General features: G+C 53.3%; 2 protein-coding genes across 3 annotated transcripts in view; one reads left to right on the top strand and one right to left on the bottom strand.

Annotated features, from left to right (window-relative positions):
• Nucleotides 1-20714, top strand: part of LOC144942996 (beta-secretase 1-like) — a 145087-nt gene that overhangs the window by 51075 nt on the left and 73298 nt on the right. The window lies entirely within an intron of this gene.
• The window catches only part of ABCG4 (ATP binding cassette subfamily G member 4), a 99459-nt gene that overhangs the window by 20757 nt on the left and 57988 nt on the right, over nucleotides 1-20714 (bottom strand). For both annotated transcript variants that reach the window (XM_078870100.1, XM_078870101.1), the window contains 4 exons: nucleotides 9866-10011; nucleotides 8586-8709; nucleotides 3572-3686; nucleotides 1530-1687 (listed from right to left, as the gene is read on the bottom strand). In XM_078870100.1, coding sequence (XP_078726226.1) covers nucleotides 1530-1687; nucleotides 3572-3686; nucleotides 8586-8709; nucleotides 9866-10011 — 543 coding nt within the window. The remainder of the gene's footprint in view (nucleotides 1-1529; nucleotides 1688-3571; nucleotides 3687-8585; nucleotides 8710-9865; nucleotides 10012-20714) is intronic.

Genomic DNA, 20714 nt, shown 5'->3' with positions numbered 1-20714 from the left:
TTCTGAAAAAGAGATATTAAGCTCGGGTTGGCCTTACCTGGTAAAAGAAAAAATGGTTTTATTTACAAGGTAAATTAATCTTCACGTAACTCAGGTTTCCCCTAGCTCACGTGGCATTGCCTCAAGTGTCTCAATGAACATATATTCCATCTCCTGGTTCAATACAGAATACAAACAAACAAATAAACCTCACGTTGAACTTCGCATTGGTTTCCTTAGGCAGAGATAACCGAGGTCCCTGTCTCCCAGCACTCAGCAGAGGGAGCTGTTAGGCAGGGCCAGCGGGGGTTTAACGGGTCTTTAGGCCGAGCGAATCATTGGCACTCATTCATTTACAGGCGCAGTGCTCAATGAGTGCACACTTGTCTTGATTGAGCAACGGGGGGGGGGGGGGGGGGGGAGTCTTTCGTCAGCTCTGACAATTGACGGCGTAAATATACCAACAGCGAAGAAAATCGCAGTGCCCTTTGCATATACCTCGCATTATAACCACGTGAAATGTTTGCCCAACGACCCGTTACAAGAGCTACGCGGAGAGCAAATGTTAAAGGGTTTACACTTGGCAACAGAGTGCATCCATTATTAACCGCGTCTCTCACCGCGTTAAGACTTCGTGCATACTCACACTCGTCAGCGTTTCCGTTTACCTTTGCGGCACGGCGGTGCTAGTGTGCCGAAAAAATTCCGCGCCGGAAATCACCACGGCGCAAACGCAGGTCTCACGCGAGCAAAATGCCGGCAAGCGACGCAACGCGCCATCCTCCGCACACGTGCTGAAGAAACCCACAATAAAGGTGCTTTCCAAATTGCGCTGGGGTGGGCACGCGTACCTCGGAGAAATCAATGTCACACTTAACGGTGGGTCAACTCGGCCCATCAACTCTCTGTGTGGGGTCAGTAAATGAAGCACCACCGTGGTGAGCAGTCACTTTGTGGAAGGTCTGGATCAGGACTGCCAATAGCGATTCCAAAAAGTCCAAATGTCCCCCCCCCCCCGCCAACACCAGCCAGCACGGTAACCTGGGCAAGCGGTGAGCATTCGGGTTGCTTGAAGCAAGCGGTGGAAATTCCAAATTCCTATTTCTGGGGAATCTGGACTGCTGTTCCAATCCCACGAAGTGACCTGAGCCACACCCCAAAGCTCGTTGCGGAGGATACAAAACGTCCGACTGAATTAACACTCCTCTTGGTTCTTTCGGTAAAGTCACATAGAAGGGAAATAATAAAATAATAAAAAGAAACATAATAAAATACAATTCTCACGACGTTTTGGCCACAACGCAAGCAGCCGTCCTCAGGTGAAGAAACAAAAAACCTAAGAATAGGTCTGTCGGAAAGACAGCGTCTGAATGAACACCACCAAGCTTGGCAGCGTATATTTAAGCTGGGTTGGAGGGGGGAAGAGCGCCTTGACAAAGGAATTTTAACACTGGCCACGACACAGGGTAGCTCCATCCCCCCCCCCCACCCCCTCCTTCCCAGCTCCGCTGAGCCGGCCGGCGAGGGTCCCGACGTGCGTGGCCACTCACGGTGAGCGCGCCGTTCCTGTGCGCGTCCGATGGCACGACCTCCAGGGCCCCGTCCCCGTCCAGGGACTTCTTGGGCTCCATGCTGCAGCGGCCCTCGGTCACGGCCGACACGAGGATGGGGTTGAGGTCGCCGTACTCCCCCGAGGCCACCTCGATCACTGCACACGCGGGCGGTCGCGGGCAAACGGGCGGCGTCAGCGGCCGGCGTTACGATTAAAATTAAAACTATAATCTAAACTATTGTTATTTTATCAGTTAAGGCCCACCGAGCTATACAGATTGTTTTCGCAAGTGACCTGGCCATGAATGATAGCTCAACAGAGTGGCTCATCGTGTGGAAATGTATAGCAGCAAAATACTCCTAAATGTGGAGGGAAAAACCGGAGGACTTGGAGAAAAATCCACACAATCACGGGGAGAACACACAAACTCCAAATAGACAGGCGTCGGGATCGAACCCACGACCTCCTATATACCAGGTGAGGTAGTTAACATCTCGCCACTGCGGCAGTATCAATGACCTGAGGATGCTCAACGCAGTCTCGAGCGAACCACTGCATCTACAGCGCTGAATTTAGTTACCGCAAATTGTTACTCAATTTACCGGCGAGCTGAAACGATAATAATAATTGGCCGCGTTAAATGCTCGTACAGTGCAACTGTAGGGTGACGCAGCACAAAATTGGCCATGTCATTATACGGCCTAAACCCAAAAAGAAATTAGAAATGAGTGTTAACTTAGTCAACTGTTTTTCACTTGAGCTATAGTCGGAGACTAGTCAACGACCTGTGGAACGTTAGTGAAGTCTGGCACATATACCATTCATTCTACTTCACCCATGTTCCAAGCCGCAACGATCCCTCCTTCCTCACGCTCCCTTTACAAGAAGCACCATCAAACAATGCCAAATACATGAGTGGTGCATTGCAAGCCAGCAAAGGCCATGGCACATTTCTCCATGGCGATGATCGATGTCACAGCATCATTGACGTCAGTTTCACGGCACATGGTGTGCTTTAGTGACACTTGCGTAACAATCGCAATGCCATGCACATATTTAAGAATGCCTTAATGAGCCTCAAGCTGTGTTAATTTAGCCAGAATTTACATTTGAGTCAATAGGCTCAGTCTACAATCATTCATGGATTTTTTTTGACTGCGAAATTCAATTAGTTATGTCAGTTTAGTGGACTAAAGCAGTGAAATATATGGACCACTCTTGTTAGTCAAGTGACGTTGATGTGAGGCGAGGCAGCATGAATAATAATCTCCCTTTTTTTCGATTTAAAGCTTTCGTGACTGCTGGGATTCATCTTCTTGGTTCTTTCGGTAAAGTCACGTAGAAGGAAAATAATAAAATAATAAAAATAGAACATAATAAAATTATTCTCACAACGTTTCTGCCACAACGCAAGCAGCCGTCTTCAGGTGGAGAACAGGTCTGTCGAGAAGGCAGAGTCTGTGGCCGAAACGTCGTGAGAATTATTTTATTATGTTTTGTTTTTATTATTTCCTTCTACGTGATTTTACCGAAAGAACCAAGAAGATGAATCTCCCTTTTACCGAGGAAATCCTCAAGAGTTCAAGAATCCACTGCTGCGGTGCCATCTCATTGGGAGACTCTCAGCCCAGTCTGAAAACAAACGGCGTTCCCAGTCTCCCATCCAAGTACGAACGAGCGTGTCCCTGGTGTGGCTTTCTCCTCTCAACCACTTCTACTGTCAGCACCGTCCAAGCTTTTTTGAATTCAACTCCCGAAGATTTCCCGCAGCAGCGCGTGGCAAAATCTCGAAGAGAAATTTAAAAAAGCCCAAAACGCACGGCCCGAAATCCACGCCTGGGATTACAACCGAGCGGGCAAACCTCTCGTGTCGAATCAACCCGCACGCTCGGTCACATGGAGCGCGACGGTGTGTGCGTGCGTGCGTGCGTGTGTGTGCGCGTGTGTGTGTGTACGTGTGTGCGTGCGTGAGCGTGTGTGCGTGCGTGCGTGTGCGTGCGTGTGTGCGTGTGCGTGCGTGCGTGCGCGGGGCTTACGAACCGAAGTCGGCGGGATTGTGGTAGGTGGGGCAGTGGAGGCCAAGTCCTCGCAGGTACGGGACGAGCTCCGTCACGGTGCCCTTGTAGATGCACTGGCCCTGGCTCAGGATGTACAGCTGCAGCAGAGAACACGGCGTCGCTTTAAGCCACGCATCACCTCTCGGTGGGGGTTGTGGGGGGGGGGGCAGTACGCCGGAATGAAATGGCTGTAGCCAGGTAAGTAACATTCCCGAAGTAAGAAAATCCTCCAATTTAAAAAATCGGCCAAGAGCGTCGTATGCAACCGACAACCGGAGTTCTATTTCTCTTCTACGCAAAACAAATTACAATATAGTACAATGTGTGTGTACGTGTGCGCTGAAGCATTGTGTGCATTTAAACCGACGGCCCTTTGCCAATCGACAACGGGGATGAGGGCTTCCCCGTGTTTTTTGAGTAGCGGGGGTTATTTTACCAAATTTCGCTCCGCTGGTCAGAGCCGGTTGGTGAGAGGCGAGACACACAGATGTGTGCGCACACAAGTACGGTACAGCAATCGATCTGGCTGAATGTGCCCTCTACTGTCCACAACTTAACCCCGAAGCCTATAGCACCTGCGACGGTCGGTCAACCACCCCAAGCCCCATCTGGACATAGGTTTGCTTAGCTTGAGACTTTATGAGATTGGGTGCATTCTGGGTGATGTGGTAATATGCATAAACATTATAATTCTGCATTAAATGAAATACACATTTCCTCTGCATAATGTGTGCGGCATTTCAGTGCACCATGCTTAGACGACGTTTAATAATGATTGACCTTGCCATTGTACTGTGTAATGGAAACATTTTACAACAATACAATGATATTTATTTAAACAATCCACAAGTTGGCCTTGTATATTACCGTACATAAGCACACGTAAACATACCAATGTTAGCCAAGTTACATTTTATGGAAAACTGTTGCTTGTGCGCACCTATTAATGGTGGTTTACCCAGGAAGAAGGGAGATGCTGCTACCACAATTGAGTAATTGGAAGGTCGTTTTTCGGCATTGGGATATTTTGGACAATACCAGTTACGTTGTGTGTATTTTTTTTAGCTATGAGAGGAAACAGCAGAACCTGGAGATAACCCATACCAAACAGCAGCTTTTGGCGAACTATCGCGCACTTTCAGGTGCGCTTCTGCGGCCGTCTGGAACGCTCTCCCTTCCGACATTAGGAAGCCACTGGAGCTAAGCACGTTTAAATAATCTAGATTGAAAACTCATTTCTTTAGAACTGATTTTTGTCTCGAGTTTGTTGTCCTTCCCCCCCACCTCTGATGAGCGCAGGTTGGCTACATACAGTGCGAAAGAAGTTTAACATACATACAGGGGGAGAACATACAAACTCCACACAGAAAGGTTCCGAGTTGGAAATCGAACCCAGGTCTATTTGTCTGTTGTTACCACTACGCCACCGCACTGCCCGACAAAGTGCACTTGAATAATCCCATCGTATAAACCATAGATCCATACAACCCATGGATGCCCTCTGTTGGAATCCGGTGTGTGCGTGGGTGTAGGTGGAGGGGCACATGACGCGTCAGGATGTAATGCATACACTCGCACACAGGCCCCCCAATATCCCCCCGGCGACAACATGCTCCCATCCACCGCGCCCCCCTCCCCCAACGATCGTTATTAATTTAGAATGACGCAATGTACTTTGGCCGCAACGCTGAACGCAGATGACGCATGTATAATTTAGTTGCTTTGCGGTGATATCTCTTCGCGGAGTGCATACATCCGCTGGCAGACGAAGCCCGTTATTAATGGGGATGGGGAGAGGTGCGGGGGGGGGGACAAATCGGATCTTTGGAAAATAATACCAGACTGCCCGCCACCACACAGATTGCAAAATGTCACCGGGGCTATTCCTGTACCTCCGATGTGGAGAGCGGGACAAAGCGGCGCAGTGCTGCTCCAGCGAACCCGGCGACCCGAGTTCCAATCCGGGCCGCGGCCAACATCAGTGGCGAGTGAGCTGTTGAAACTTCACCGACCCGTGCCGACCCAGCGGGGTCAAGTCTGGACAATCAACCCCCCCCACCCCCACCCCCGCCCCCCCCCTCACGAGCGAGAGAAGTTGGGGAGAGGCCTTCGTCCGGAAGCGGATTGACGAAGGGCAAAGTATTAGCAAATGCAAATGTGAGCTGTTGGAATTATTTTCAGGAAAACATATTTCGCGATTAGAATGAAATCTTATTTTAGACGGTGCAGCATGCATCTTATCGTAGGTGGGATTTTTTTTTTATTTAATCGAGCGCTCCGCACACACAGCAGGGGATTTAATTAGATTTGACATTTCTAACAAAACCCTCTAGCTCGAAAAGGAAATTCTGCCAACGCAACGCGCGGCCGCCTCAAGTGCAGCCGCCCTCTTGTGTGTTATTATAAAGTCTCTTGCACAAGGACGAGAGGCGACTGCGCTGCGACGGGCTCTCGCTTGACCGGGAACACTGCGGGATATCGCGTGGAGTGCCATTCACTGGCGTGTATTTTGGCGAACCGAAATATTATTGTTCTCACGCCTTGCGACAGAAGGTGACCATAGGTGGAGGTGGGAGGGGTGATGTGGGTGGGGGGAGGGCGGGGGGGAGGGTGGTGTGGGTGGGGGTGGGGGGGGTGGTCGGAGGGTTGGGTGGTGCGGAGGGGTGGCTGGGTGGGAGGAGGGGTGGGTAGGTGGGTTGGTTGGAGGGGTGGGTGGGTGGGGGGAGGGGAGGGGTGGGTGGGTGGGGGGAGGGGTGGGTGGGTGGGGGGAGGGGAGGGGTGGGGGGGAGGGGTGAGTGGGTAGGGGGAGGGGTGAGTGGGTGGGGGGAGGGGTGGGTGGGTGGGTGGGGGGAGGGGTGGGGTGGGTGGGTGGGTGGGTCGGAGGGAGGGGTGGGAGGGTGGGAGGGGTGAGTGGGTGGGGGGCGCTAATTAATTGGTGCCACCGAGGACAGGAAGTCGCGCTACATCTCGCATCCCCGTATCGTGGCTATGAACCCAGCAACTCTGGTTCGATTCCCAGCCACGGCATCAGTGGCGAGTGATCTTGCATGGCCCCTGCTGCTCCATAAACCCACTAACATCATCTAACCCCTTTCAAACAACAACATAAATGCCAGGCAACTGCCAGCACTGTTGTTCTTCATGTGTGGCAAGTGTAACATTTTTATGTTTGATTTCTTTATTTAAAAATTCGAATTTGTGTTTGTCGTGTAAAAAAAAAGTTCTAGAGTGGAACACTTTGGGGCTGAAACGTAGCTCAGCTTGTGACATGGGGATGAGTCAATGGGAAAAGGATGATCGTCTTTAACGAGTTTTCGCTTGACGAGCAATTCTTTTTGCGAAACGGCGTCTCGCTCGTTAAGCGAGGCGACGCGCCTGTCATGTCGTTCATTGAACCGGGATAAAAACCACACCGAGCCTCAAGACTTTCTCAGGAGGGACCCACTAACAGTGAGCTTTGACAAATTCTATCTCTTGTGTGGGAGGAAAACAAATAAGTTGGGGTCTGCTTGGAAGAAAGAGACCAACATTTTCCATACAAGGCCTCTACTGGCTCTGCCGCGTCAATGTCCATCTGCCAGCAGGGGCATGGGCAAGCAATTGCAGGGCTGTACCTTTGCCTTCAAATTTTGGCTCAAACACTAGTCACCACAAACGGGCATGTCAAGCTGGTCGGGTCCCACCTGTGTGGTTCGGTCAGCCTGTGACCCACCAATGATCTCAGGCCTTTCACCATCTGCACTGACCTAGCGACCACTCCTGAAGTCAGGCCTGACCCCGCCTTGTCAGTCATCGAGGTTATTGGACCATACTTCACCATCCGTACTTTCACAGTATTGGTTCAGATATCGTTCGCCACCTATGTGAGCCTTGGCTAGGAACAGAACTGGGGTTGTTGCCAGGTATAACCACCGTGCTACTGCTCCACCCCAAGATGAAAGCATACCTTGGTCAAAATGAAAAAGATAATTAAGGAATGTGTTTTTTGTTGTTCTTGGGCATGGTTTTTGTGTAAATACCAATGTCTGATCTTGTAGCAGCTTAACTTGATGGGATTCGCTCTTATCAGATCACATTGGCCTTTGAATTTTCCCAGTTCTGATCTACATCAAGTTGAACATTCTTTACAACTCCTCTATCATCACATACACCACCTTACATACAGAAACACTTAATCTATTCGACTCAGCATCATCAACATCATCATCAGCCATGGTCAATCCACTTCTAGATAAAATCCTCCAAGAGCCACTGCCACATCTCACAACGCTGCGATGGCAAAATCCATCCAGCGGTTGCACACGAGCCGATTCTCATCGCTTCATCTCCACTGCGAACATCCTGCAAGGAATATGTTCCATTCGTGCTCAAGCCCACTTACGTTTAGTAACAGTTTGAAGGATGCCATTAACATGCATGCATTCTCCAATACACACGACCCTCGTTTTGTTTCTTAATACAAATTCAAGCGTGCGTCTCTTCACGCTTCTTTGCGGAATTTTCAGATTTTGTTCCATACCTTTCGTTACTGCCCATGTTTCCGAACCACGCATCAAGTTACTCTCGCTCACTCGCAGTAGCAAAGAGGACACCGTTCTGGTGAACATTTGAGGCCGTTTTTTTGTATGCGCACAGGAACATCCGCACAATCAATGGGGCAATGTCATCACCTCTTGAGCAAGTGGCGTGCGGATTGTTACAGAGCATGATCGTGAAAGGTAGCAGTGAAATGGGGAGAACCTTCTTCCACCATCGACCATGGCTCATGATGCTGAATACTCAAACTAACGAAACTGTGATAATGCTACGTTTTTTTTTTTTACAAACGTGTCAATCCACTGCTGGATGAGGGCCTTTCCCCACGCCTTGCCACGTTGGTCAGTGCGACTTGGTAAAGGCAGGGGAGCACAGACGGTGGGGCGTAGCGTCACGGTACAACCTTGGGACTTCTGCTCAAGGCAAAGCATTCCCCGCCACTCCCAAGCGGCGGCGCTCACCTTGTCAAACATCTCGAAGAGCTTGGCGCTGGGCTGGTGTATCGTGCAGATGACCGTGCGTCCCCCCAGGGCCAGCGTCTTCATGAGGGACACCACCTGGAAGCACGATGAGCTGTCCAGGCCGCTGCACACAAACACAAAAAGGGGGCAAATGGCACCTCAATACAGGCAACCTCGCAACGAAGCTTTGGGGGAAGTTCCGTTAGCGGGGCGCTCTCGAAGGCCGCCCCACGGCACGCGAGGGCGTGGAGTGGGCCGGCAGCGTGCCCAGCCACGCGTGTCTCTCCCCAGTGCTGATGATGTTTAAACACCGCACCAGGTCGTGTCGACCCAGAAAACGACCGGGGCCGAGTCCGTTATTCGTCGCCGGTGTCGGTCGTGAGCGGGTATCGAACGCACGCTCGCAGGCTTTGATGGGCACCGCGCAAACCGCTGCGTCACCGCTCCCCACACGCGCACCCATAGGCAAACATCCCACATTTAGCCTCATGGATTGGAGGAGTGAGGCCTGTTAACGAGCCCCCATTAATGGCCAGCACGGCACGCGGTGGGTGGTGTGGGCAACCCCACTCCCGTCCGCAGGCCTCCCCGTCTCCCAGGCTGCCGAAGTTGACAATGGGCAAACCACTGGGCCAACATTACACACATACGCACACGCTAATAAACAACACTCTCTATCACTCGGCATCTCACCTGGTATGGTATCTAAACAATCGTCTCACCAGCGAGGGTATATCGACACACGTCTCACGGGCTATAGTATATTGACAGTCGCGTCACCAGCTACAGCATACGAAGCAGGTAGCGTGTTTCGCGAGTGCATCGTCGCGTGTTTGAAATCCCGGACACCAATTGGATGAAGGGGGTCAATTGAAGACCGCTGGCGAACACTGTGGAGTTCCGTGGACATTCCAAATGAAAGCCCCATCGACGACCCCACCATTGCTATGCACGGTGTTGATCTGCCAAGAAAACCTCGGTGCTCCACCAACCGTTTCGGAACGGCAACAGGTCGCTGTGCACACCTCCTCCTCCACAAGCGGAGAATTGAAGACGACCCACGGTGTGACTGCAGCCAGCCGAACCAGACAATCGACCGCATTGCGAACAACTGCATCCTACGCCCACTCTCTCTGGCGGACTCGGCAGTATCGGTCGCGCTGCTCCCGAAGCTATCGCGTGGCTCACAGACTTGGACGTGTGAGTTGCACGTACCTGCCGTATGCTAGAGAGAGAGAGAGATCGCGTGTCTCGGACTCCCGTCACCGCGTGGCCCTCACCTCGTCGGCTCGTCGAAGAACATGACGGGGGGATTGTTGACGAGCTCCAGGCCGATGGCGAGGCGCTTGCGTTGCCCGCCGGAGAGCCGGCACGTGCGCGTGTCGCGGCACTCCAGCAGGCCCAGCGCCGTCAGGATCTCAAACACCTGCGGCGCAGACAGAGACCGTCATGGCGAGCAGCACCTGTGAAGGCCTCGCATCGGCGGCGCTTGGCTGGCCATCGAACAATGAGGGCCACCGCGTCGCGCGCTTTCAGATGCGCTTCTGCGGCCGTCTGGACCGCACTTCCTTCGGTTATGAGGAAGGCACTGGAGCTACAAACTTTTAAATGTAGAATGAAAACTAACTTCTTTAGAACTGCGTTTTTTGTTGAGTTTGTTGCCCTCCCGCACCTCCGATTAGCACGGTTAGCTATGTACGGTGCAAAAACAGTTCAACATATATACATACCATGTATGTACGGCACACGAGGGGGTGGGTGACCAACACCACGTTTGGCCGCCTTTGTCTCCCCAGTGGCGATGTTTACACACCGCACCAGGTACTCATTTGAGGCCGAGTCGACCTAGGGGAGGCCAAGGACCGGTTCAAATAGTCGTCACTGGTGTTGGCCGTAAGCGGGAATCGAACTCGGGTCACCGGGTTCGTAGCGCAGCGCGCTAACCGCTACACCACCACTCCGCACAGACCGATGAGTGCAAGTGCTATTAGCGAGGAACTATTAATGCTGGCACAGCCACACTAGGGGATGGGTGGCTGGCATCATGCCCAGTTGCTTTGATGATGTTTACGCACCGCACCAGGTCCTCATTTTAGGCCGAGTTCACCTAGGGGAGGCTCAGAACCGGTTCAGATATTCACCGTCACTGATGTTGGTCGTGGACGGGATGCAAACGCGGGTCGCCGGGTTCGTAGCGCGGCGCGCTAACTGCTCTGCCACTACTCCCCACTTTTACACACGCACACGTACGATGACATTGTTCACACCGAGAGAGGAATGAATGAGCGAACTATTGGAACGTGACCTTTGTTTTGGTCATGATTGCTATCCCGAACCCGGCTTCGCAGACTTCGAGAGCCCATTACGTTTTTTCTCACATTTGCAAGAGTCTATCTCGGCTGCCCGCTGCGAGGGCAGAATCGTGTAGAAGGTGTTGCAAAAAGACTGGCTGATTGCATCGCTGGCAACCGTGCACAGGTGACATCAGTGCGCTGTAAAGGCCAATAGCCGTGCAGGATATTTTTCTTTGTGGATATTTCATCAAAAGCATCAGGCTGTGGGGGGTGCCCAGCCCATGGGATCGTGGAATTGGCAACCCCATTAGGGTCTCTCCCCTTTCATCTCTCTCTCACTCTCACACACACAAAACAAGGACAGCAGTTGCACTACCGCTCCCAACTCTCTTTGTTTTGGTCAAAGAGAGTGGGGGGAGCACACACACATGCACACGCGGACACACATGGTTGGTGGATCACACAAATGCTGTGAAACTCCCTTCCCGCGGGCGTCGAGGTGCCATGCCCCGGCTTGCCAGGAGAACGCGGCAAACCAAACGTAGACTCCCGACGGTTCCAACTCGATTTGACAGATGCCCCCTCGCACACGTGTGGGGGTTTCATGCCGGGGTTTTTCCGTTTTCCTCCCACACGTCAACACTCCTGAATTGACCAATGCAACACCGACATATAACAGAGGACAGCAGAGCTTGGGGGAGGGCAGCATTCGGCACCAGCTGACCGGCTGGGTGCCTTCCCGCCTCTCTGTGGTTTCCTATGCCTCCAAGTCGTTCTCTTAGCTTTGAGGATAGTGTGCGGCGCGCTACAAGGCGAGTTTACGATGAGAGAAAGCATCCATTATGTGTTCTCTTCCCTCTCCCTTTGCAGTCTCTTGCTTTTGTATTTCCCTCTGTTCGAAGATCATCACAAATACGGTCACTGCATCGCGCGCTTTCAGATGCCCCTCTGCGGCCGTCTGGAACGCTCTTCTTTCCGATATTAGGAATCCACTGGAAGCTATGCCCTTTTAAATCATCGAGATTGAAAACTCATTTCTTTCAAACTGCTTTTTGTGTTCAGTTTGTGGTCCTTCCGCTGCACCTCTGATGAGCACGGTTGGCTACATACGGTGCGAAAGAAGTTCAACGTACATGCAGACATAGCTAGGAGCACATACAGTTGTAGGGGTGTTAGAGAGAGAGCCCGTTATGCATGGCAGCCTATGGTAAACAAACACAGTAGGCGGGGCTACATGTGTGCACGAGCAGGTGCCCTCTGCGACGTCCGCGCCAGACACCCTGGGGGGTCGATTCGGTCATTATGATCCCCCGGGGCCCCACCCCTCAGGGAGGGGTTGGGTATAAAAGGGGAATGTATCGAAGGGCTCGGGAGTGTTGTGTTAGCTAAGAAGAGAAGAGGAAGACGTCCTAGATAGAGCCCTGGTCTCCCCCTGGCACGCCGTCCTTATCAGGACCGCGCAGGCTCGAGCCAGTGGCGTGGTACCAGAGCCAGAGCCAGTGCTGGTCTGGACTCTGGGTACCGGGCCCGACTGACCAGTGTCGGGCCAAGATAGCCTCCCCTAGCCCATTAGAGGAGGACTCAGAGGCAGGCTAGGGTTAGCCTAGAGGTGTGTCCTCAGATAGACGGGTGAGGGGGCCGATACCCCCTCAGTGTGTATGTCACAACGTATGGTGTTAAATAAACAAGTGTGCCTCCAACTCCGGTGTGAACGAGTCATAAGCGTTACTACATCTGGCGTCAGAAGTGAAACAAAGTACGAACATGGATACACGCCGGACGACTCGAGTCGGGGTACCAGAGGCAGAAGACACCACTGCAGTCGGAGGGCCCGAGACGGCTGAAGATGCCATCGACCAGCCGGGGCTGGGCGCATCCACGCCACAGCAGCTGGAGGAAGGGGAGCCGTCGATGGAGGGGCTGAGGGAGGCGCACGCGAAGCTGACCGAGCTGCTGTACGCCGCAGCCGCCATGCTCGACACCATCACGCAGCTGGGGGCTGCGGGACCGCCACGGGGCAACGGCAGCCGACGATCACAGCGCCTTCCCGCCATTTCCACGGAGCAACATTTTGAAACTCCCGCCATCGCCGCAGCTGCTGTTGAGGGCGTGGCCGCTCTAAGCATCGCGTCCAACGGCGGGAGTACAGTACCTGCCGCGTCACCACCAACGGGCGGAACGTCACCACGGGTGCGACCGGCGATGCCATCGCTGGTTCGTGCCGACGCTGACTTGAGTGAGGCAGACGAGGGAGTGCGTTCTTCCTCTGCAGCCGCTGCCTTACATCAGCGGCTACCTCCACTCAAGGAATTTGTGGGCGAGGATGGTGACTGGGGCGGCTTCCAGCGGCGCTTCCTCGCTCACCAGGAGATGGCACAGTGGACAGACGCCGAGGCTCTCCGCGCGCTGCCAGCACCTCGACAGCGACGCCCTCGCCACTCTAACATCGGCTTCGAAGGAGAGGCGCTCCACGCTGCGGAAGGCGATGCAGGTGCTGTCGGCGGTATATGGTCCACCATCGGACTGTCGCCAACTCTTTTACGATCGCCAGCGGGGGACGAAGGAGTCGCCCCTGGCGTACCGCACAAGCCTCCTGGCACTGGCGAAGGAGGCCTTTCCACGAATGGATGACGAGGGTGTCGACGCCATGGTGACAGAGAAGATACTTTTGCTGGCGGACGACTTAGACATCGTCATTGTCGCACAGGACGATGCAGAGATGTGCTCCCTCCAAGCGGCCCGTCTTCTCCACGCAAACCTGTCCTCTCAACGACGGAAGGCCAGCAAGGCGGCGAGCGGGCGTGCCGTCGCTGCAGCCACCCTCCCGGCGGAAGAGGTTTGCGCCATCGACCATCAACGGCAGCATGGAGCGGGAGTACGGGAGGACCGGGCCGGTTCAAGCCGTCTACAACATCCATCGTCGTCACAAGCGCTTCCACGCTGTTACAACTGCGGCATCCGGGGCCACGTCGCCTCGGGGTGCCGCTCTCCTGGGCAGCGCAGGACGACACCTCAACGGGACGCCGGCCCTCGTCACAAGCTCCACCATCATAATCCGGCGAGTCGCGGCACCCCTCATGCTTGGCCCACGCACACGCCCGTCACACACTCAAACACCGCAGCGAAGGGGGGGCCAATATCGCGTACCATGGCACCAACACGCACCGCTCTGGGTACTCAGATTGAACCCAGCCAGTGGTCCGTGTTGGCCCATCGGGTTGTAGCCGCGTCGTCAGGGTCGTCGGCCGTTGTGGGCCACATCGATGGGGTCGAGGTGCGCATCCTGGTCGATACAGGAGCATCGGCGACCATTATTTCGGAGTTGATTTATAACATTCTCCCTGCCCAAAGCCGTCCTTTGATGCCTGTTAACGTGCCATTCTTTGCTGCTAACGGGGGTTCACTTGGCATCATCGGACAAATTCGTGCCCAAATTTGTGTCGGGGATATTAAATTGTCTGGGCCGATTTTTGTTTCCTCCTCGCTGGCGGTTCCGTGCCTGCTGGGGACGGACTTCCTGGCCAAAATGCCGATTAGGATATTAATCGACCAGGGATGCATTGAGCTCCCATCGGGCCGACGCATGGCGTTTCTGCCATCCCCCGCTACGAGCCGGACGGCGTTCGCGACGGTGCCGGCGTTCGTAGATAGAACGGTGCGCGTTCCTCCGGGGGCGCAAATGTTGATTCCTTTGAAACTTCGGCGGCCCTTCGCTAAGGGCATTGGGGCTCAAGGGGTTCTGTTGGGACCGTCTAGGGCCGGGGTCAGTGGACCTGATTTACTCCCGGCCCAGACCATAGTGAGAGGGGAAGGAGAACCCTTCATCGCGGTCCTCAATGTGGGCTCGCAGACGGTGGTGGTCCCACAGGGGACCGTGCTTGCTCACGCAACGCCGGTGCCCTGTGAGGAACCCGTCGCGAGTCATGTCGGCGCTGTCCCTGCACCGCGACCACATTCGGACAGCGATGAAGGGTGGCTCGAGGCGCTTTGTGCGGGATCGACGGACCTGTCAAATTTAGAGCGTCAACGTCTTAAGACACTACTAAGGGAATTTTCCGACGTTTTCAGTCGGGATAAATACGATTTGGGCTGCACTAATCTGCTGCGTCACCATATTGATACGGGTGACAGCGCGCCAATACGCCAGAATCCTTTTCGGTTGAGTCCCGCCGAAAAGGACCATGTCAAATCGGCTGTTGATGACATGCTAGCCGCCGACATCATTTCTCCCTCCAACAGCCCTTGGGGAGCGCCGATCGTCCTGGTTAAGAAGCAGGACGGTTCGTTGCGGTTTTGCGTTGACTTTCGGCGCCTTAATAAAATTACGGTTGCCGACGCATACCCGCTCCCACGGATGGACGAATCGCTTGACGCCTTGGCGGGAGCGCGATTCTTCTCCACATTGGACTTACTTTCGGGATTCTGGCAGCTTCCTCTGGACGATGATTCAAAGCCTAAAACTGCTTTCCGTACTCCGCACGGCCTGTTTCAATTCAACCGGTTGCCGATGGGCTTACACTCAGCGCCGGCAACTTTCCAGCGGTTGATGGAATTGGTTTTGGCTGGATTGCAATGGGAGTCGTGCCTGATTTATTTGGATGACGTTATTGTCTTTGGCAAAACTTTTGATGAACATCTCCAGAGGTTGCGGGCGGTTTTCCTAAAGATGCGGGCTGCTAATTTGAAATTTAAGCCCCAAAAATGCCATTTGTTACGCGAGTCAGTGCGTTATTTGGGGCACATCGTGGGACGCTCAGGTATTTCTACCGATCCCGCCAAAACGCAGTGTGTAAGCTCCTGGCCGACTCCCACCTCAGTGGGAGAGGTTAGGAGTTTTATTGGGTTTGCGTCGTATTATAGACGCTTCGTCGCTAATTTTGCGACTATAGCAAAACCCCTACACGCTTTAACATCAAAAGGGGTTCGGTTCTGCTGGGGTCAGGAGGAGGAAGCTGCTTTTTGCTCCCTTCGGGACGCTTTGGTAAACGCTCCTCCCCTGATTTACCCTGATTTTTCTAAACCATTCTTGCTCGACACCGATGCGAGCAACACGGGTATTGGGGGCGTGCTCTCCCAGGTGGTTGACGGCGTGGAACGTGTGGTTGCGTACGGCAGTCGGGTGTTGTCTCCAGCGGAGCAACGATATTGTGTCACCCGTAGGGAACTGTTGGCAATTGTCCATTTCATCCAACAGTATCGCCCATATCTGTACGGTCGGCATTTCACCGTCCGCACAGATCATGCGGCACTGCAGTACGCCCTGAGGGTTCAACAGCCATCGGGACAATTGTCCCGATGGTTGGAGGTCCTCCAGGATTACGATTTCCAAACCACATACCGTAAGGGCGTTCGCCACACCAACGCGGACGCTCTGTCGCGCTTGCCAACCACCTCCGAGTGTGCATGCCTCCTGGGGTCTGGACGTTGCAGACCTCCAGGGGACACATCGGTTCCTGTCTTGGCGGCCGCCAACGACGACGATACAGTAGTTACTAATTCGATCGAACAACAGGGCAAAGATTCCCTGTTGGGGTTGCCCGTCATTGACTGGGGGCGCCTCCAGATGGAGGATGTGTCCCTCCTCGGGTGGCGACGTCGCGTTGGCGGTGCGGCGGGGGGAAAAAGAGGTGGTTCCGACGCATGGGAAATGTGCCAAGGCCTGCTGATGCATTGGGACGGGAAGTCGCGTCGACATCGGCTGGTGGTCCCTACTGGGTTGCGGGGCAGGGTGGTATGGGCCGCTCATGAGCGCCTCCTACACCTGGGGACCCAAAAGACTCTCGCCTTGCTGCAACTTGATTTTTATTGGCCTGGCATGACGAGGGATGTTGGGGATTTGTTGGGATCATGCCCTCGATGTGCACAACGCAAACCGCCGGCACGGGAGTCTAACCCGCCCTTGCAATCGATCAAAGTGTCCAGGATAAACGAGCTGGTCGCTCTGGACATTTTGGGACCATTCCCCGCCACCCCCAGGGGGAATAGATATTTGTTGACTGGTGTCGAGTATTTTACACGCTGGCCTATGGCCTGGCCTCTGGCCAACCAGTCGGCAGCAGCCATCGTGGAGGCCTTTGTTCAGGGTTATGTCCTGGACAAAGGTGCTCCGGAGAGGCTGCTGACCGACCAGGGCAGAAATTTTTCCGGTAAACTACTCAGACAAGTCTGTGATCTCCTGGGCACAAAGAAAATTCGGACCTCCCCATATCACCCACAAACTGACGGGATGGTCGAACGGTTGCATCGCACCATCACGTCCATGTTATCACAACAAGTTTCGGACTCGCAAACGGATTGGGACCTACAAATTCAGGGGGTCTTGACGGCGTACCGGATGGCACCTCATGCAGCTACGGGGTTTTCTCCCTTTTACCTCATGTACGGCCGAGAACCAGACCCGCCTGTTCGTGCCCAGTTGCAGATCCCCGTGCCGCAGGGAAAAACTAATCTGGCTGACCACGTTAAATTTAATCTGGACAAATTGACCGAGGCACGGGATGCTGCAATGCAAAACTCTGACCTCCGTCAGAAGGCGAATGAGCGCCTCAGATTGAGTCGAGCGCACATGCTGCAGTGGAAGCCGGGGGACAAGGCATGGCTGCACTGCCCCCAGGTGCCACTGGCAACCTCCTCTAAACTGGTGCGGCCGTGGCGGGGCCCTGTGGAAGTGGTGGAGGTGTTACGACCGCAGTGCGTGCGCATCAAGTGGGGGAAGCGGCGATGGTTCGTGCACCCCTCTAGGTTAAAACCCTTCTCTGCGGTACACAATCACACTTCACACGCGCGTGGCCAAGCATGTGGGGGGTCGGCCGACTCGCTGGGTCCGTCTCCGTCGCTCTCACCTAATGCCTTGCCGGCTGTGCCACCTTCAGGTGCATCAGGAGTGACGGGCTCACGCCCAATCACCCCTCCTGCGGATACCGAGGGTCACGCGGAGTCGGATGAATGCTCACCCCAAGACGGACAATTGCCACCTGATGGTCCGCCACGCGCGGTTACCCCGTGTGAGGGGCCCGCTGCAAGGACGCGCGCTAAAATGCGCAAACTGTTGTGAGGCCGGAAAATGTGTACATAGCTGTTGTGTTCATTGGATGTTGTGTGGGTGGTGTGTTCCCCACTCCTCGGATGTACATATGTTGGCTTCACCGTGTGTTGTGTGTGCGTGGTGGGTTCCCTGCTGATTGTATATAGGCTGTTTTTTTTACGGAATTCGTATTTATTCGGGGGGGGTGCGACGGGTTGTTTTCTCATCTTGCTGTTGCGTTCTTGTTCTGGTTCCTGTTATTGTTCAAAAATAGTGAGGCACACGCGCGGTCAGGGGGTGAAGGCACCTTTATTGTCAAATTTTTGTATGTTGGCAGCCGGGACGGCTGCATGCTATGCGGGGGGGAGTGATGTAGGGGTGTTAGAGAGAGAGCCCGTTATGCATGGCAGCCTATGGTAAACAAACACAGTAGGCGGGGCTACATGTGTGCACGAGCAGGTGCCCTCTGCGACGTCCGCGCCAGACACCCTGGGGGGTCGATTCGGTCATTATGATCCCCCGGGGCCCCACCCCTCAGGGAGGGGTTGGGTATAAAAGGGGAATGTATCGAAGGGCTCGGGAGTGTTGTGTTAGCTAAGAAGAGAAGAGGAAGACGTCCTAGATAGAGCCCTGGTCTCCCCCTGGTACGCCGTCCTTATCAGGACCGCGCAGGCTCGAGCCAGTGGCGTGGTACCAGAGCCAGAGCCAGTGCTGGTCTGGACTCTGGGTACCGGGCCCGACTGACCAGTGTCGGGCCAAGATAGCCTCCCCTAGCCCATTAGAGGAGGACTCAGAGGCAGGCTAGGGTTAGCCTAGAGGTGTGTCCTCAGATAGACGGGTGAGGGGGCCGATACCCCCTCAGTGTGTATGTCACAACGTATGGTGTTAAATAAACAAGTGTGCCTCCAACTCCGGTGTGAACGAGTCATAAGCGTTACTACACAGTTGATAACAGTATACCCTGGTTCCATTCGTCCACGTGTGCTGTTTGCCGTTTGTGAAACTACAAGTACAAAGTGAATCAGAGAGTAGAAAAGTGCACTGACATTACAGTACTCGAGTTGGACTCAAGGCCAAGGCATGAACAACAATCGGCGTGTATTTTTAAAAGGCACTCACCAAAACCGTGCGTTACGAACTGAACCAGCCGAAGTTCAACTTTGGCTGTGGGCAACATGGGTGATGAGTGACATTCAAACTGGTAATGGAACCCCCCCCCTCTGCCCTTCATCAATCTTCAAGAAGCAGCATGGTGACGAATGGTCAAGCAACCGCTATCCAGCACTGGATTGACAAATGGGCTGGACATTATTATTATTGTTGGTATATTATTGAATGTAGCATGTATATATTCTAATTGTACAGGAGTGTATACAAGCACTCCTTGACGTATACGTGTTAGATTCGTTCCTGGAAAAACGCGCGTATGTCAAAATTCGCGTATGCCAAAAGCAATTTTCCCATAAGAAATACTGATAAAGGAGGGGGTTAGGGGATTTCACTCACACTCGCAGACATAATCGCCTATATTATCCTAGCCTATATCAATCGTCCTATTGCTAGCGACGCTCCTCTTTAATATCTTCCTCTCCGTCCTCAAATCTTATCTTGCTACAGTACCCTCTCATTAACAATCCCTTCACCACCTGCACCCCCACCCCCCTTCCTCTCCGGATGTGAAGACTCCCCGGGCCACCTGTGTTCTTAATTATCCCTTCACAACTTGTTGTCTTTCTAATTTCTCTCAGCACCCATTTTATAAATCTCTAGTGGCTCCGTGCAACGTCTCCTTCTCCACTTAGTCCCCCGTGCAATGTAACTACGGCGGAGTTGTGTAGAGGATGGATGGAGACGAGGAGGGAGACGCGAGACAAAGGGAAGAGCCCGCTGGTGGAGCACGCGGCGAGATGCTGTGCGGTGGAGCACGTGACTCGTCATCGCACCGCACCGGCTGCTGGGGGTGGCGCACGTCACGTTGCGGTTGACGTTACTACGAAAATTGCCTCGCCTACGTCAGTAAAAGGTCTGAATTCAAAGCTCCACGTTATTCTAAAATGGCGGACCACAAAAGCACGTAAACCGAGGAGTGCCTGTGCACAGTGTTCTTCCCTCGTTATTCACGAACTTGCTGTCTGTGAATCGCATCTGGAACTCTACATGACTGTATCGACAGAGAGAAAGTGATGAGATAAAGTGATGAGATAAAGTGATGAGAGATAAATTGATGAGATAAAGTGATGAGAGATAAAGTGATGAGAGAGAACGTGATGATGTAAAGTGATGAGAGAGAACGTGATGAGATAAAGCGATGAGAGAGAAAGTGATAAGATACAGAGATGAGTTATTATGATAATGTTCATATATTTGATAGCTTATCTACGTATTTATTCAAGGCAATAAAAAAAAAACACATTTTCGGGGGCCAATATCATTATCCAAGAAATGTGAAATTCACGAGTATCTCTGGAACGTATCCCTCGCAAATAACGAGGAAATACTGTACACTCATGAGGAGGAATTTTAAATATGCATGTCTGCTCAAACACAGTAGCTATTTGTGGACACTCCCAATGGGATACCACCGTTTAAAAGGATGTCACCGGTAGATAACCGAATGAACTGCTGCCAATTTTAGAGATTTGTTCACTTTCTCCGAACTTGAAAGGTCCCTGCATTGGCACGCACCACGAGTTGCAATGGGCAGGGTGGGGAGCGGTGGTGCAGCGGTTAGCGCTACGAACACGGCGACTCGAGTTCGATTCCCGCTCACGGCCAACACCGGTGACGATTATTTTAATCGGTCCTGAGCCT

Source organism: Lampetra fluviatilis, chromosome 29 (genome assembly GCF_964198595.1).
Source record: "Lampetra fluviatilis chromosome 29, kcLamFluv1.1, whole genome shotgun sequence".
NCBI lineage: Eukaryota > Metazoa > Chordata > Hyperoartia > Petromyzontiformes > Petromyzontidae > Lampetra > Lampetra fluviatilis.
This window is presented reverse-complemented; position numbering and strand designations above follow the sequence as displayed.